This window comes from Octopus sinensis, linkage group LG1, assembly GCF_006345805.1.
Source record: "Octopus sinensis linkage group LG1, ASM634580v1, whole genome shotgun sequence".
NCBI lineage: Eukaryota > Metazoa > Mollusca > Cephalopoda > Octopoda > Octopodidae > Octopus > Octopus sinensis.
This window is the reverse complement of record NC_042997.1, coordinates 159256188-159275711: the sequence shown is the minus strand read 5'-3', so window position 1 is coordinate 159275711 and position 19524 is coordinate 159256188. Positions and strand designations below refer to the sequence as shown.

Sequence of the window (19524 nt, the reverse complement as noted above, 5' to 3'; positions counted from 1 at the left end):
ATGGTTGAATCTGAACTTCTCTGGGAGCCTCTCCATTACCCCAATTATCATAACAAAATCAGTGAAACAACAGGATTTTAAAAGTACAACTTCCTTCTTCAGCCATGCCACTAATGTCTCAACAGAAAAAAATACTTCATCACTCTTTCAAATTCATGACAGAAATATATTCTCATAACTGTGTTTGCATATTTTATTTTTTTTAATGCGAGCTTACACTGTGCTTGAAAATTTTGGCATTTGAGTATTGTTGGAACATTTGCCATTTACTTTATTTTTGGTTTCTTTTTGCTATTTACAGCCATACACCCTTCCTATTTTAATCACTTAGAAGTGGGATCAATTGTCCACCATGTCTGAGTGTAACAGACAGTGCAATGTATTAAGTTAGACATCTTGTTAAGAAGCATTACAGATTGTTTGTAAGCCATAAGCTTTGAACTACATAACCATCTGGGCAGAAGTCCAACATTGTTTTAGCATCACAGCTTTTCTACTGCAGTATTCATAGATGGCAAATAAATATTTACAAATAACATAGGCGCAAGACTTGCTGTGTAGTAAGTAGCTTGCTTACCAACCACATGGTTCCGGGTTCAGTCCCGCTGCGTGGCACTTTGGGCAAGTGTCTTCTACAATAGCCTTGGGCCGACCAAAGCCTTGTGAGTGGATTTGGTAGACAGTAACTAAAAGAAGCCCGTCGTATATATATATATATATATATATATATATAATGTGTGTTTGTCCCCTCCCCCAACATTGCTTGACAACCGATGCTGGTGTGTTTACATCCCCGTAACTTAGCGGTTCAGCAAAAGAGACCAATAGAATAAGTACTAGGCTTCCAAAGAATAAGACCTGGGGTTGATATGCTCGACTAAAAGGGGTGCTCCAGCATGGCCTCAGTCAAATGACTGAAACAAGCAAAAAAGTAAAAGAGCACATTCATACAACCTGCACCAACATTTGAAAAAATATCTTTTACTTGTTTTAGTCACTGGACTCTAGCCATGCTGGGGCACCACCTTCAAGGGTTTTGGTCAAACTAATCAACCCCAGTACTTACTTCTTTAATCTTGTACTTATTCTGTTGGTGTCTTTTGTCAAACCACTAAGTTACAGGGACATGAGCAAACTAGCACTGATTGTCAAGCAGTGACAAGACAAACCGGGACAAAGACACACAAAGATATGGCCAGCTCCTGTCAAATCATCCAGCCCATGCCAACATGAAAGGAGGACATTAAACAATGATGCTGCTGATAATTTCTTTGTTTGTTTGTTTGTTGAGTGAAGCAGTCTTTGTCCGTAGTGGGAGAAGTCCGATACATGGTCCTTTGCTATTAGTAAGACCCGCAGAAGAGAAAGCAGGTCAACCCCCGACACTGAGAGCATCGACGGATGGATGAATGTGCATCCAGGCTCAGCGGTTGTGTAGGAAGTCGGGGACAAGAAACAGGAAGAAAGAGTGAGAGAAAGTTGGGGCGAAAGAGTACAACAGGGGTCGCCACCACCCCTTGCCGGAGCCTCGTGGAGCTTTAGGTGTTTTCGCTTAATAAACACACACAATGCCTGGTCTGGGAATCGAAACCACGATCCTCCAAATGCCAGTCCGCTGCCCTAACCACTGGGCCATTGTGCCTCCATGCTGCTGCTGATGATGACATATGCATACACACACACACACGTAATGAACTTCCTCACAGTTTCCATCCACTAAATTCACTCACAAGTCATCTATAATAGAAGACACTTGTTCAAGAGACCACATTGCAGGATTGAACCCCAAATCATGTGACTACCAAGTGAACTTCTTTACCCATACCACCATGCCTCTATCTATGAAGTTACAAAAATTTTTTAATAATTTTTAAAGATTTGTCATGCTTCTGTTTTAACTCTTTCATTACCATATTACTGATGAAATATGCTGCTTGACTTTCAAATTAACACTGAAAGTAATTTCATCACTATTATATTAATGTTTGGAATATAAATTAACACAATATTCTTCTATAAAATTTGATGGACAGTTTTAATTTAAAAGTGACTATTTTAGAATTGGAAATTTTATACCACAGAGCTATGAGTAATCTCAGATAGGCTGATATAAGAAATCTGAAAAGGAAGTTGTGAAAAAATTTATAAAATTCATTTTTATAGTTTAACAACTGGCTCTTCCTGTTTGGAGTAATGGCAGCATCACTAGTAGTAGTAGTAGTAGTAGTAGTAGTAGTAGTATAGATTGTAGTATTTATCTGGTAGTTTATCAAAGACAGTAGTTTCTTTCCCAGCTGGCAAAGTCCTGTTCATAAACATGCTGTTGAGGAAGAGATTTTCATAAACATTTTGTTTTTAGTCATCTTAAAACTCATATTTATTTAACACTGGGGTGAGAATTCAAGAAACGATGAGCAAAATAATTCCCTAACTCCCTTTTTTTCTAATTCATATCTTGGTACATTATTTACTTTTGCCTTATCAGTAACAACTTATCAGGGGAGCTATCAGTATTACTTTTTCTCAACAGGGGACAATTTCTCCTTTCTAGATTTTTTTATTTATTTTGTTTTATTATAATTTATTTTATACTACTTTTTTATACTTTGAAATAAGTTTTATTGTAGGTACCCAAATTTGTCTAATTTCATGTTGGCACTGCATGTCCCCCCCCCCATCCTTATTTTATGCTTGTCACTACAAGTTATTGATGATAAGCATTTTATCATATTTAAGAAACAGGGGCCATTTGGGGAGTGGGTGGTAGGGACAAATTGAATTGGGTTGGGATTGTTTTAGGGATTAGATATGTTTTCTTCCCCTCTTTATCTTCCCTCCTCATATACTAAAATAAACACAGGTATAATGTATGTGTGTGTGTGTGTATACACATATATACACACACTCGGAAGTGTTTTATGTTCCTGTACATGAATAAGATGTGTGTGTGTGTGTGTGTGTGTGTGTGTGTGTGTGTGTGTGTGTGTGTGTGTGCTTGTTCTGCTTAATCCCTATCTGGTACTCATTTACTCTCTTTGACTTGAAAGTGAATTATCATGAATGTCATATTCTGACTGACTTCCAGGCAGAAGATCAAACATCAACATCATCCTATACCAGATGGAGTTACTAACCTCTTCTTCAAAAACAAGCACCTAGTTTAGAGGTAATATGAACCAAATCCCTCTCTCTCTCTCCACCTACTGTTCCCTACCACCAACACTGCTGCAATTCTACAGTTTACCTCTTCCTTAAACTTTGTGTAAAAATCCATTTTTAGCCCAGCCATACCTTATGTTTTCTTTTTTCCTTTTTTCAGGGTATGAGGGTTCTGAGTTAAAGGTTTTCTCTGTGGACATATTTATTTTTAGAACCTGCTCTTAGTCATACTTAAATTATAGTTTGCAGCAGCCCTTTCTTTTACAACCTTGTTTCATCCAATCCAGAGCTCAGTCTGTTGCTCCACAAATTTTGATAGCGTTTATTTTATTTTTACTTAGTGTGTTAATCTTTGTATTTGTTAGTCTGTTAGTTACTGGATATTACCTCTTTGTCTACACAATTGTTTGTGTGTCCTATGTTACCGGCTGTTTGTGTCTCAATGTATCTGGCAATATGAGTAAGTCTTCTCTTTGATAATGTTTGGATTGTGATTGACATCTTTATACCACATATGAACAAAATGATTAGCATTTTGGTGAATCAAAGCTGTAGAGACAGGTAATGGTGTATCTAACTTGAAAGCTAATAAAGGTTTGTGTCAGGTAGGTCATCCAGTCTTAGAAATATTACCTCAGTCAGTCTCACCCAGCCTATGTCAGGATGGAAAAAGCTAGCATAAAGGTGACGATGATGATGATGATGTACACACACACACCACACACCACTCACACACACACATGCACTCACACACACACACACACTCTTATATAGTAATAAATATATGAATACAATTACTACATGAATTGAGTATTTTTTCTCTTGTATGTAAGTAAATAAAGGCACAGATGTGATTGTGTAGTAAGAAGCTTGCTTCCCAACCACATGGTTCTGGGTTCAGTCCTGCTGTATGGCATCTTAGACAAGTGTCTTCTACTATAGTCTCAGGCTGACCAAAGCCTTGTGAGTGGATTTGATAGATGGAAACTGAAAGAAGCCCATCATATATATATATATATATATATATATATATATATATATATACATATATATATACAGACATAAATACATATATATACACTATTTAAAATTGATGGATATTTGTTCTCATCTTGTTTGTTGTTAACACAACATTTCGGCTGATATACCCTCCAGCCTTCATCTGGTGTCTTTGGGAAATTTCAAACCTGGGTTCTCATTCCTAAGGTATTTTTGTTGGTGTTGTTGTTGTTGTTGTTGTCGTCGTCGTCGCGTCGTCGTCGTCGTCGTCGTCGGTCGTCGTCGTCGTCGTCGTCGTCGTGTCGTCGTCGTCGTCGTCGTCGTCGTCGTCGTCGTCGTCGTCGTCGAGTCGTCGTCGTCGTCGTCGTCGTCGTCGTCGTCGTCGTCGTCGTCGTCGTCGTCGTCGTCGTCGTCGTTCGTCGTCGTCGTCGTCGCGCGTCGTCGTCGTCGTCGTCGTCGTGTGTCGTCGTCGTCGTCGTCGTGTCGTCGTCGTCGTCGTCGTCGTCGTCGTCGTCGTCGTCGTCGTCGAGTCGTCGTCGTCGTCGTCGTCGTCGTCGTCGTCGTCGTCGTCGCGTCGTCGTCGTCGTCGTCGTCGTCGTCGTCGTCGTCGTCGTCGTCGTCGTCGTCGTCGTCGCGTCGTCGTCGTCGTCGTAGTCGTCGTCGTCGTCGTCGTCGTCGTCGTCGTCGTCGTCGTCGTCGCGTTCGTCGTCGTCGTCGTCGTCGTCGTCGTCGTCGTCGTCGTCGTCGTCGTCGTCGTCGTCGTCGTCGTCGCGTCGTCGTCGTCGTGTCGTCGTCGTCGTCGTCGTGTCGTCGTCGTCGTCGTCGTCGTCGTCGTCGTCGTCGTCGTCGTCGTCGTCGTCAAGGTCACTGCCTGGAATCAAACTTGGAATCTTGGGGTTAGTAGCCTGCACTCTTAACCACTACGCTATATGCCCATGGGCATATATATATATGAATAAAATTATAGAATACTATATCTGCATATATTTTGAAAGATATCAAAGAATATACACACATTTATATATTTATATTAAAAAAATCGTGTGTGTGTGTGTGTGCATGTGTAATTATGTTTTGAACAAAATACATTTCATCAGCCTTCCTCCAAATTTACTACTTTCTGAGATGACCACAAAAGGAAGTTTATTTGTTTATTCTTAAGTAGATTATTTATTTATTTGTTTTATTTATCTGTTTATTCATTATGCATCAAGGCATAGAGTTGCGTGATATTTAGAACTATGTTTTTCTAATTTTAATTACTAATTCAACAAACTAGCTTCCCTGATAATAATTCCTGGCGTCATGATCTGTCTTGAATGTATCATCACCTCTGTAGTTTGGTTTCAATGACTAATTGCCTCTGTTTAATCTCGGATAATACATAATTTCTCTCATTGCTTCCTGCACACTCTTATGTTAACATGATTCTTATGTCTGTTTGCAATGTTTTATTTCAATGCTTGCTTCTTGTTATTTATCTGCTGGTTATGCTTGACTGAGTGGAAATATGTTCAAATATATAATAACCATGATCATTCAATATATTTTGGATTACATTGTCCCATGTGTTTCTCATTTTCTTTTTTAAGATAGGAGAATGTGGTTATTTGAAGGAGACTTTGTTGCTACCTCTAGTAGGACCAGGAATGCATGAAAAATTTCTCATTTCTTTGAATCTGTTGTTTAGCAGCATGTCAGTTCTGATCAAGATCTAATGATTAAATGCATTCTTGCTGTAGTCATCTTGTTGTTTTGCCTGTTGGGAACAATACTAATGTATTTTTTTTTTATTACAATATGATTTGAGGGGGACATAGCTTTCCTTTTTAGCCAAATAAGTGATTGTAAAAGCAAATTGTTCATTTGCTTTATAATCAGTACATAATGACATAAGGAGAAAGACATTGATATTCATACATGTCAATCTACCTTGCCATTGTATAAGCATGTATAGAAGCATACATGCACACACATATATACATAGGATGTTTGGGCTAAGTTTGACATTTCTTTATGTCTCCTTTCTCCAAGAACAGCTTGAGGTATTGTTGAACAAGCAATGGCATCGGAGAGTATAGAAATTAATGTCATAGTTAAGAAAAAGGTAGCTGACATGGAGGAATGGAAGCCGTCTGAATATTGGAAAAGACATATTTATCATGATGATTCATGCCAGCTATCAAAATGCTGAGACCATTACTGCTACTCAATGCTCTGTGAATACTCTAAAGGCTGTAAGATTTGAGATGGACAGCTGCACCAGAGACTACGAAGTTATAACCAGCAGTAAGGGACACAGAAGATATCCTGTTTGCTTCTGCATGACAGAATTTATCCCTACATCATTGGACAAGCTTTTAGGCTCAGTTTAGATGGGTGTGTGAGGCTGCTGGAGACTGTGGTCAATCCCTGGCTGGAGAGGGTTGCTGCTGAAAGACCATATGTGTGGCAACAGGATTTGACTCCTTGCTTCCAGTTTCTTGTTTTGTGTTCAAATGCCATCAAGATCCACTTTGCTTTTCATCCTTTTGGGATCAGTTAGATAAGTACCAGTTGAGCATCGGGGTCTATATAATCGACTGGCCCCTTCCCATCAAAATTTTGAGCTTTGTGCCTATCAGAGTAAGTTTATTATTAGTATTAATTTAAGTAGAGATGAGCTAGCAGAATTATTAGCAAGTCAGAAGTGGTTGTCTGAGAATTTGTGTTAAATCACCAACCCCAATTTCTAGCTTCCTAATTCCCCAATTGTAATCCCATGGATTACTATGTGTGGGGCATAGTTGAGGAAGACAGCAACTACTCTGTTTGCAACATACTTTTATTTTGGGATGAGATTTCGTGTCTTCTTTTTTCAAATTTAGCCTGAACCTCTGTATACATGCATATATATATATTTGTATGTGTATATTTTCTGCCAAAATATTGCCTGGATATTTATACTGTGAAAACACTAACCATTCTTTGTCATAATACTACCTGGATTTACCTAGGATTTTACCTAAGAACATACAGACTAACACCCATACCCTTGGAAATAAATATGAACTGTGAACTTTTTCTTGCTCTTCTATTTCATTGCTTATTATCTGTGAACTTTCCGTGTCTAGATCCTGTATCTGATTATTTCCATTTCTAGATCCTTCACATTTTCTTTATTTGTCTCTGATGATATGATTCCATATTCAGGCATGCTCACCTATCACTTGGGATATCCCAGAAACAGCTGTAAGACCACAACTAATTTAAGAATAATGATGCATATGACTTGAGATGCTTGTTATGCCTTGCCATTTGTTGTCCTCTTTCACAAATATATATATCCACTATATCAGAAACCTAAAATGGTTCCATAGTTCCCATCTCAGTTACCAGCTTAGAGCCTTGATAACCCATTACAACACTTACCCAGCCTACCTATTTGTTTAGATCACCATTGAACTAAACTCCCATATTCTGTATATATATATATATGTATATATATATATATATGTATATATGTGTATATGTAAATTTAAATGTATGTATGTGTATCATCATCATTGTTTAATGTCTGTTTTCCATGCTGCTGGACGATTTGACTGAGGTCTGGAAAGCCAGCAGCTGCACCAGGATCCAATCTGATCTGGCAATGTTTCTGCAACTGGATGCCCTTCCTAATGCAAGGACTTGCTCTTGCACCCATCTTGTCTTCATCCAACTTGCCCTACCTTCCATTTTTCTATCTCTAATTCTCCATCACTCTTCTAAAAATGGCACTATTTAGCCGCTGAAATCATGTGACTGCAAAATCTGCATATATTTCTTCCCCTTTGTGCTCCCATTATCGTCCCTTTTTACTTTATTTCCCACCAGTCACATCTGCTCTCTATGCCTCCACTTACCTCTCCTCTAACATCTTAGGACTGTCATAACTCACCTTTAATATCCTTTCCTATTTGCTGTCGACACCACCTTCTCTCATTCCCTGTTCCTACCACTACATACTTCTAACTGTCACTGTACATCTTTTCCTTATTTCTTGATCTATCTATATTGCTGCCTTCACCCTTCCTATACTGAAACTTATCCCCTCCTCGCTCCTGGGTTATTCCTCTTACCTTCTCCCCCATCCACCTTAATACATCTTTCACTACATTAACCTCTACCCTTATCTCTAACCACCTGCCACTCTCCTCTCACTTGTTCACCATCCCATTCCAATTGTTCATATTCTCTCTTACTCACTTTCTTGACCTTAAAGTATGCTGTGACACTTTGTCACCAACATCTTTGACTTCTTTCTAGCTACTCCCAGCCACTCCTATATAATGCAAGGTAGCTATGTAATATGTATGCAGTGCCATGCGTATTTGTTCATCCTAGGGTTTTGGTTATATGTTTGTCTGCATGTTTAATGATCATTTCTCGATATACCTGTTATTATACAGATTGTTTCTGCTTTTAACTCCTGCATTTGTGTTATCTCTTAAGATATATTCTCTGTTCTTTTGGTTAAAGATTATCATTTGTTGGGATAAATACTGTAATTAATAAGAATTTCTTTTCCTGATGGTCTTTGACATAAATATCTGCATTAATATTATTTCTTATTATTATTAAGGTGACTAGCTGGTAGAATTGTTAGCTTGCCAGGCAAAATGCTTAGTGGCATTTCATTTATATTTACTTTCAGTGTTCAAATTCTAGTGAGGTCAGCTTTGTCTTTCATCCTTTCAGGTCAATAAAATAAATACCAGTTGAGCACTGAGATCAATGCAATTGACTTACCCATTCTCCCAAAATTCAAAACCATTATTATTATTATTTTTTTTTACCTTTCTTCAAATTTTCTTCCGTTTCTCGCTGAGTGTTTTTCATACACCTAGGGCAGAGAAGCTCATTGTATGCATTCCCAGATTACATACACAAATTCACAGGAAAAATATGCATTTAAAAATTAATAAATAAATAAATTCATGAATGGATGTTGTTTTCACAGCAATAATGCTCTTCTCAGTACGTGAGCCATTCCAGTTAATACAATTTTTTGCACTTCCTGGTATCATTTTCAAATAGGTTTCAGTACCTTTTTTATCATTCCTAGAGATCCTACAATCACTGGTACTGTAGTCACTTGAGATACCACATTTTTTCATTATTATTATTATAATTATTATTATTATTATTATTATTATTTATTATCATTTATTATTATTGTTGTTATTATTATTATTATTTTTTCATTATTATCATTATTCTTTCTATATTTCAGGTCACTTATAAAACTGGACTGATACCCTGAATTAATCATGGGAACGTGTTACTCTAAGTCAGGTCATGATGCGGCTGAGAGTAACACGAGGAGTCCGCCAATTCCTAAAGATTCTGCTGGAGGGCGCCACCAACCAAATGGATCACTATACGTGTATAAACCTGTCAAAGATCAGAGTGGGCAACCGGCCTCAGCGTCTCAGTCAAGTGCTGTAAGTGGACAAGAGAAAGGAGAGGAAGTCAAGATCAATACAATTGACAGTGGTATTGAAAGTCTAATATCTTCACAGTGTAACAAAGAGACTAAAGAGCTTGCTGAAAACAGTGAGTTACGGGAAGCAACAGACACATTCGAACTCATCGACAATGGACCATGTGCTTGTGGAGAGAACTGTGAAATAAATGGTCATTGCAAGTTTGAATACTTGACCAAACTACCTGAGAGTAATGTTGATTGGACATCAGCATCAAGATCTTCTGCTGCAAAACTACCACCACAGCCTAGGAGACCTTATGAAACTAGCGTTATTCACCGTAAACCAAAATGCAAAGGACGTATTGAGAGGAAGTCTAGCAGGCTTTCCTGGAAGTCTACTGACAGTCTGGACTGGACACGAACTATGGTCACCAGCATGGATCGTGCAACAAGTCAAGTTTCTGATATTTTTGTTGATGATGTCAGTCTTCATGCTCCACTAGCACATTTTGACTCTATAGAGTTTTCTGGTGAAGATAGAGATGGAGATTCCGTAAGCATCTCAAAATATGGTCCAAAATCTACGACTGCTGCCAATGACAGTAACGTAGATATTTCTAGTACAAACTGTAGCAGTTCTGTGTTGCCAGGCAACCAGAGATGCATGAGTGTATGTGAAAAGAACATTGAAAATAAGGACAGATTCAGTGTTCAGTCTACAGACAATATCTTGTTAGCAACAAGAGAGAGCAAGCTTCAGGATCTCGTGAAGAAACAGCTTTCTAACCAATCACTTTTAGGATCAAGGTAAATATGCTTAATATTTATTGATATTTCTATAAAGATGTTTTATCATTCTATCGTTCTTATTTTAATTTTAGCAAAAGAAAAAATTCCACTGAAATATCAGGTAGAAAACTTAACTTTAGTTGTTACTGTTATTATTCAGATTCAGGTTAATTCTGATCAAATGATGTTCAAAGATGTTCCAGCTGTAACTATCCATCTTTTATTAGACACAGTATGTCTAGGACTAGGATGAGTCCTAACATACTAAAGATGGTAAAGTTAGATTTTTAGGAAGATTTAGTTGCTTTTTTTTTTCAGTAGATAAGCAATCGCACAGAGGCTCTCTTATTGATTCATATGTGATTTATATATTTATTTAGTAATTCACTATGGTAGATTTATTAACACTAACTTAATTAACTTGTTATTTTGATCATTAAGGATTTTGGTATTTTTTTCTTTTTTATCATCAACTCAGGCATGTGGTTCTAACTCATGTGTCATCACTGTCATCTAGTAATTTAGTTGGTAGGTATAAATATCAACTGGTTTAGCAACATTACAATTAGACATACTTTATACTCATTATATTAAATGGCTGAAAACAAAAAACTAAACTATATTCAGATATGTGTTAAAAGTGGGTGATAAATTGTCAACCTCCTATTTAGTTACAAAGAGAAGCTGATAAATAGAATATTGAAAAACTTAAAATTTTTTTTAAATGTATTGCTTTCAGGTTTATGTTACATAAATTTGTTCAGCTTTTAAAAAATGGAATCTTGTCATCATTTCTCTTTTAATGCTTAAAAGTTTACAAAAATATGACATCTCTATATATATAAATGGCAAAATGTCTGTCTGTGTGTGTATCCTTTATACAAATCCGCAATTTTTCAGTTAGAGGGCTTGCACTTTCTATGGTCATTCAAAACCGTCCAAGGGTGGTTGTGCACATCTTTACATTTCCCCAGTCACCCCATTAAAAAATCAATAGAAGTGACTTTTTTGTGAATTTTCTATCCAAAACCCAATCAAAATGCCCGAAACTTGATACGCCAATTGAATGCCAGCTAGCTGTATGTGATTGGTCGGAGATTTGGACAGTACTCGTGTATATGTGCGCATGCACGCAGCTGTATATGCATGCACTAACACTATGACCCGGCAACACCGGATCATAGTGCTAGTTGGTATTAAAAGGTATGAAATAATATACTGTCCATAGAAATTAGATGACTGGTGTTGATGATTATTGAAACTTTTGAATAAATATAAAGAAAGCTTTGAAAACCATTTTGGGAAAAAAACTGAAAGCTTCTGTCAGTGTTTTAGTTTACCTTTACTATGTAAGTAGTCATGCGGGATCACCTAATCTCAACAAATTCAGACTACCTACTTAATTTACAAGCTTCATAAATAATACTAAAAGTCCTATATGGATATGAATATTTGCTTAAGAAGAACTAGATATGGTTAGTTTACATTTAAAATTATGTAGTGCTATAGGTATTGCAATTACTAGAAGTTGACTGGGTGAAGAACTTGTAGACAAATAGGATGAAGTGATGTGTGTTTAGGATATATTGTGTGCTCAAAATATCCGAGTTTAATATATTTATTTTGACATGAAGATATTCTTTCAGAACATTTGTCAATGAGTTTACCGAAAATATTTTAAAAGTTTCTATAAGATATAGATTACATGATTTTTTTTTTCTCACTAGAGTTGTAGGATTTAGCCCTGATTGATGTTAAACTTGTTATTGAATTGTTTCTTGTTTTTCATATCCCAAATGAAAGGTGTTGTTTTTTTCTTATTGTTTATTTCTGAATGAATGTATGTGGATTGTAGCAGGTTTTAAAGGAGTTTGACATGAGCTTCACACACAAACACACAGATGTATTATGGGTCTTTGTTTCACTTTGGTAGAGTGCATCTTTCAAGACAATTGAGATCCAGTGAACACATGACATTATCATTACAGCTACATTTACACCTAAAAGGATTGGATGTTGATTTATGTATTAAATTTATGCAAGTAAGAGAAGTATGTATGTAAACATTGATAAGTAGAGTATGAATGTTTAATGGTATTCTTAAAAATTTTATTGTATTTCTGAAGGAGTATAAATGTTTGGTAAATAACTTAGAGTGAAATTTAATAGTTTGCTGTTATATTAAATGGTGGGTTTTATCATTGTATATTTCATGTCACTTTTGTTGTTTTTAAGTTTTTTAGTATCGTCTTTTGAAGTAATTTTGTACATCCATTCTTAGCAAAGCAACATTGCCACAAGCGTCTTTGTTATTTAGATAATTCATAACATTATATAGATGGAGACTCTTTCCATATTTATGCTCTTTACTTCTACATAAATATTTTCATAAATTTTAATTCTTAATTCCTGTATATTTTTTTTATTTCTTACAATAATATTTGATGCCAAATTTTCATCTTTAAACATTAATTCTCAGAAAGGATATTATAATCTGTTTTTCACAATCTGAAGAAATTTAATACTGCAAGAATGCAAATCTGCAACATATTTTCTTAAAGACAATCCTTTGAAAATCAGTTGATAAAATTTTATGGATCAGCTTTTCTTTATATTTGTAGCATTCAGCCATTTTTACTATTAGTGTGTGAGTATTTATGTAGTATGAGAAATTAAACTGATATTTTGCACTGTTCTTGCTCTGAAATTCCTGTTGCTATTTTTGATCCAACTAAAGGTTTTGTTATAGATTACAGCTTATACAAGTGCTGTATATTTAGTCAACATAAAGTTTCTGTATACTGAGATTCTAATATTTGAAGTTTCATAATATTCAATGTTTGAGAAGATATTTAGATACAAAACTAGAAATAAAAGTGATAGAGCAAGAAAAACAACAATATAATGAAGCATACCTGAAAGAAGGCAGGAGAAAGAGAAAACAGGGTGGAGTAAGAGAAGAGGAAGAAAAGGATACAGAAATGTAAAAAAGTATAAAGAGAAAGACAAAAGAAGTTGTTAGAAAAGAAAGAGAGGTAGTTTGAAGATTGCTTGCTGGACTACACTGAAAATTTAATACAATTAGCTACAGTAGAATTGTAGAGAAATGGTGAGGAGTGTGGAAGTGAATAAGAAAATTCATGGCTTGTGATTATGTAAGTAATTGGTTGAATCAAGAAAGAGACAGTGGTGAGAAAATTGTGAATGTATTCAGAGTACTGATGGTTGAGGTAAGTGATAAAGAGAAAGTTAAAGGAAAAAAATGGAAGAATGAAGGAAAAAAATGTTGAGGTGGAAGAATGAAGGAAAAAATGTTGAAGTGGACAGTGACATGTATATTAACAGGACAGGAAAAACAGCTAATCAATGGTTCAATGAAATAAAGCAAAATTGATTCAATTGCCAAATTCAAGTTCTTTATCCAAATATGAAGAAAAAATAGTTTTCCTAGACATCAAGTTAAATCTAGAGGTTAATATGAGGAATTTTACAAGGTTGTAATAGCAGCATAATCTAGATCCTTCAGAATATGCGTAGGTAAATTATAACAATGACCACAGTGTCTTAAAGTTTGTGGTGCCTTTATGCCTCAGTCTTAAGATCTCTTGTGAATCAGATGTTGTTTCATTCTGTGGATATCTTAAAAAAATGTGTACTGTTTATACCTGTTCTGAAAGGTATGTTCTACTAATTCTAAAAAAAAAAGATCATTTATTGTAGACTGATAATCTTTATATTAGCACTGTAAACCAAATCCTTACTGAAGAATTTATTGTCCAAGATAGCATGGTAACATCACCTGGTTTAATCCTCCTGAAATCCTAAGTATATCCAATATCAATAAAACATTCTTAAACCTGGTGCAAAGATACTTCTTGGCTACTTGCAGATACTAAAATCTTCAACAAAAAGTCCATGAAAGCTAGCTACAGTTATTTTAGGAACTATTAGTTTTTGATTGCAGACATCTTCAGAAGAAATGGTAATAACAGCTTTCCAAAATTTAACAAGCAACCAATGCATTTATGTTTATATCTGTTCACACCAAGATATAAATGCAAGTGCATATTATATGGATAGTGTGTGTGTGTGTGCACATGCACACTAGCTATAAAATGGATTTGAAAAAATCAAGATTATTTCATATGAAACAGATATGAGAGCTACCTTTGTAAATCTAGTACAAGATTATTGTACTATTTATGCACATAAAGATTTTAACATGCTTCTTCAGCTGGAAGGTGTTAAAAAGCTTTCTAATAATATTATAAAGTGAAAGCTAGCTACCATGAGATAATTTTCAATTTTACTGTTGTTTGTTGTAATTTAAAAAAAATTTGGACTGTCTTGTAGTATCATCATCAGCATTATCATCATCATCGTTTAACGTCCGCCTTTCATACTAGCATAGGTTGGACGATTTGATTGAGGACTGGCAAACCAGATATCTGCACCAGGCTCCAATTTGATATGGCAGAGTTTCTACAGCTGGATGCCCTTCCTAATGCCAACCACTCCGAGAGTGTAGTGGGTGCTTTTATGTGCCACCGGCACGAGGGCCAGTCAGGCGGTACTGGCAACGCCCACGCTCAAATGATGTTTTTGACATGCTATCTACACTGGCAATGAGCTCACTCGAATGTTTTTTCACATGCTACTGGCATAAGTTCCAGTAAGGTGATACTGGTAATGATCATGCACGGATGGTGCATTTTATGTGCCACTGGTTCAGTTAGCTGCTGTGGCAACGATCACGCTTGGATGGTGCTCTTAATGTTCTACTAGCACGGATGCCAGTCATTGAATTTGATTTTGATTTCACTCGCCTCAACAGGTCTTTGCAAGCAAAGTTTAGTGTCCAATGAAGGAAAGGTACACATACGTGGGCTGGTTACACCCCTGGCATAGGCCACAAGGTTACAGTCTCACTTGGCTTGCTGATATTTTGCAATGTAATAATTTTGTTTTAGTGAAGACATGTGACTTAATGATTAGAGTGTTGCACTCATTGTAAGATTGTCGTTTCAATTCCTGGGCCAAAGGGTGCATTGTGATATTGAACAAAACACTTCAATTTATGTTGCTCCAGTCCACTTGGCTTTAGATGAGTGTCCAATGACAGACTGGTACCCCATTGAAGGGGATTTTATGATCCTAATCACTTTCATACTGTGCAAACTGAGCAGCCGTGTTTGGACATGGTACAGTAATGTCCAAGGATTGTTGTTGTTAACCTTTTTGGATTACAATATAGAGGTTGTTATTTAGTTCATGCTAAGCTTCTTAAAGCTTACTCTCAATTCACCAAATTTTACTAATTGCAAATATGGCAGTACTTGTTACTCTTTACCTGTGAATAAGTCACTATACTTTTTGTTATCAATTTTTATAATGTTTTTGTTACTGACATGACTGATGAAACAGGTCAAGTGGACATATGTATCAGTTCTAACCACAAACCCACTGTTAGAATATTATCATCATTTACTGTCCATTTTCCATGCTGGTGTTGGTTGGGCAGCTTTATAGGAAGTGGCAAGGCCAGGAGCCACACCAAGTACCATAGTCTGTTTTAGCTTGATTTCTATAACTGGATGTCCTTCCTAACATTAACCACTTTACAGAGTGTACTGAGTGCTTTTTACGTGGCACCAGCACCAACAACAATGCTTTTTACTTGGCACATATTATGGAAAATCTCATTAATTCAAAATCACAAACCAATGAATTCCAGAAAATACTTTGGCAATACTTATGAAATTTACAATTCCAAACATGAAAATTGTAAACTTAATGAATCAAACTGCTAAATTCAACACTACTTGAATGTCTATGTATTTAAACAGAGCCATTGTAACATGCTACAATGCAATACATGGTAAACAACTTGATAAAAATACATTAGTTAGGAACAGCATCATCAGTAAAGTTCTATACAGGATTACACAAATATTGAGAATATTCAACAGAAAATAAAACCTAAAAAACAACATAAACACACAGGTAAAACACAAATGAAATTAACAAAAAAGAAACAACTCTATCAGACTTAACTGTTGAATAATTTTTAAATGCTTGTCTAAAACAACAAAAATCACCAACACTTTTCTCACTCTTTGTGATCCAAAGCAAAATGTGTGAAAACATACTGTTCAACAACCATTTCATTCCAAGGGTGGTGTTGAAATACCTTTGATACATTAATGGGTTTATGGATTTAGGAGTGATAGTGTTCCTAATTGAATGTAAAGGACTAGTTAAGAATATGAAAAATATTTAATAAAAATGATCAGATTTGAACATAGACATGTTCACAGTCTATGCATCCACACACTCATACATGTATATAAATTTATAGTTATACGCATGCATTTGCATATATATATATATATATATATATGTACACACACACACACACACATGGACACATGCTTATACTTGTTCTGTCATTGGACTGCAATTATGCTATAGCATTGCTTTGTAGTGTTGATCAAACATATCAACACTGGTTGTCAAGTGGTGGAGAAACAAGCATAAAGACAAGCACACATAAACACACACACACACACAGTCATTGAATTTTGTCGAGTGAGAGTTCAATATGTGTAGAGTATATGATTCCTGCTCAAAAACTACTGTTATGTGAAACTTGACTGACAAAATAAATACATATATATATTATCATTTAATGTCTGTCTTCTCTGCTGGCATGGGTTGGATGGCTTGACAGGATCTGACTAGCCAAAGGGCTACATTGAGCTTCAGTGTCTGTTTTGCCATGGCTTCTACAGATTGGATGTCAGTGACTTTGCAGTGTGTACTGGGTGCTATTTTCAAGGCACCCCTACTTCTGAGGTCTTCAACGAATTTGCAAAACAAAGAAAAATCTTACTCAACTGAATGAGGTTGTAGTTGTGGGGAGAGAGAGGCAGCTTTATGGTATGTGTTGAGAGGGTAGAGTATGATGGAGGGATAGGCACATGTACCTTTCTATAAAGATGATGTATGACTTCTGCGCAATATATAAGGGTGGCTGGGTGGATAATTGAGAAGACTTTTTTATATACGGGCATCAGTTTTCTCTATTGCATTGCACCTCTCTTGTTTGCATCTGTAGATGCAAAACCATTGTGCCTTGACCTTTCTGTTTGAGACTTGGGTGTGGCTTGTATGAATTAAAGCAAACAATAATAATAATAATAATAATAATAATTCCTATAGGCAAAAGGCCTGAAATTTTGTGGGGAGATGTTAGTTGATTACAGTGACCCCTATACTTGACTGATACTTATTTTATTGACCCTGAATGTAGAAACAAATGAAATGCCACTAAGCATTTTGCCCATCATACTAAAAGTTGTACCAGCTCACCATCATAATAATAATATTAATAGTCTCCAATTTTGGCTCAAGGTCAGCTATTTTAGAGGGAGGGTGTCAATTAATTACACCAACCCCTGTACTCAATTGGTACTTTATTTTATTAACCCCCAAAATTCGAAAGGTAAAGCTGATCTCAGTGCTATTTAAACCCTAAAGCAAAAGAGCTGTAAAAATTGCTGCTAAAGCATTTTGTCTGCTGCACTAACAATTTTGCCAGCTTGCTGCCTTCATAATAATAATAATAATAATAATCCTTTCTACTATAGGCACAACACCTGAAATTTTGGGGGAGGGGGCCAGTCAATTAGATTGATTCCAGTACGCAACTGGTACTTAATTTATTGACCATGAAAGGCAAAGTCAACCTTGGCAGAATTTGAACTCAGAACATAGTGATGGGCGAGATACCACTAAGCATTTTGCCTGGCATACTAATGATTCTATCAGCTTACTGCCTTAAAAAAATAATAATAATAATCCTTTCTACTATAGGGACAAGTTCTGAAATTTGGGAGTGGCAACAGCTGATTGCATCTGCTCCCAATAACAACTGGTACTTAGTTTATCAATCCTGAAAGGATGAAAGGTAAAGTCGACTTTGGTGGAATTTGAACTCAGAATGTGACAGGCGAAATACCTATTTTTTTACTACCCACAAGGGGCTAAACACAGAGGGGACAAACAAGGACCGACATAGGTATTAAGTCGATTATATCAACCCCAGTGCGTAACTGGTACTTAATTTATCGACCCCGAAAGGATGAAAGGCAAAGACGACCTCGGCGGAATTTGAACACAGAACGTAACGGCAGACGAAATAACGGGCGAAATACCGCTAAGTATTTTGTCCAGCATGCTAACAATTCTGCAAGCTCACCACCTTACTGCTACTACTACTACTACCACCACCACCATCACCACCACTGCTGCTGCTGCTGCTGCTTATTATTATTATTATTTCAAAATTTTTCCACAAGGGCAGCTTGGCAAAGGTGGGGATGAGTGTCAACTACAGCAACCCTAGTGTGTCGACCCCGAAATGATGAACGGCAAAGTCGACCTTGGCAGATTTTGAATTTAGAATATAGCAACAGGCAAAATACTGTTAAGTATTTTGTCCAGCATGCTAACGATTCTGCCAGCTCATCAGCTTAATAATATTACAACTACTACTAATAATAATAATGGTACAGTAAGTAGGGAAGAATAAGAGAGGATGGGAGAAAGAGAGAGTGTGAGAAGGGGAGATGAAGTGTTGGTTACTTCAACATCTCATTTCATTAAGTAAACATGTTTATATTCAAATCTTTTAATAATCATGCTTTTGAATATATTTCGCTTGCAACCCCGCCTCTCTCTCTTGCTCTCTTTCTTTTGCTCACTCTATGCTCTATTTCTTGAAAAATATCTTTTTTTTGATATTTGTGGAGATGAAAGAAAAATATTAAAAAATCCAATGATGGAGCATGATCAAAACAAAAGAAATTAATTATAAACATTGAAAAAAAATTGAAATTCATATAGCAGCTCTCACCTTTGATTATTGGAAAGTGAATATTCTATAAAGAATTATTTACTTGTAAATATGATATATAATAAATACAGACTTATACACACACACACACTTATGTGTGTGTGTATATATATATATATGTATGTATATGCGTGTGTGTGTGTGTGCATATAAATATGTGTGTGTGTGTGTATAAATATAAATATGTATATGTATACAAACATGTATG

At 36.1% G+C, this 19524-nt stretch overlaps 1 protein-coding gene across 13 annotated transcripts in view; it reads left to right on the top strand.

Annotated features, from left to right (window-relative positions):
* The window catches only part of LOC115219086, a 295969-nt gene that overhangs the window by 204461 nt on the left and 71984 nt on the right, over positions 1-19524 (top strand). For 12 of the 13 annotated variants that reach the window (XM_036505970.1, XM_036506016.1, XM_036506012.1 and 9 more), the window contains one exon: positions 9416-10417. In XM_036505970.1, coding sequence (XP_036361863.1) covers positions 9453-10417 — 965 coding nt within the window. In that variant the 5' untranslated portion in view covers positions 9416-9452. Of the gene's footprint in view, positions 1-3145; positions 3167-9415; positions 10418-19524 lie in introns of those variants that run through there. The other variant, XM_036505977.1, reaches the window with a different exon arrangement.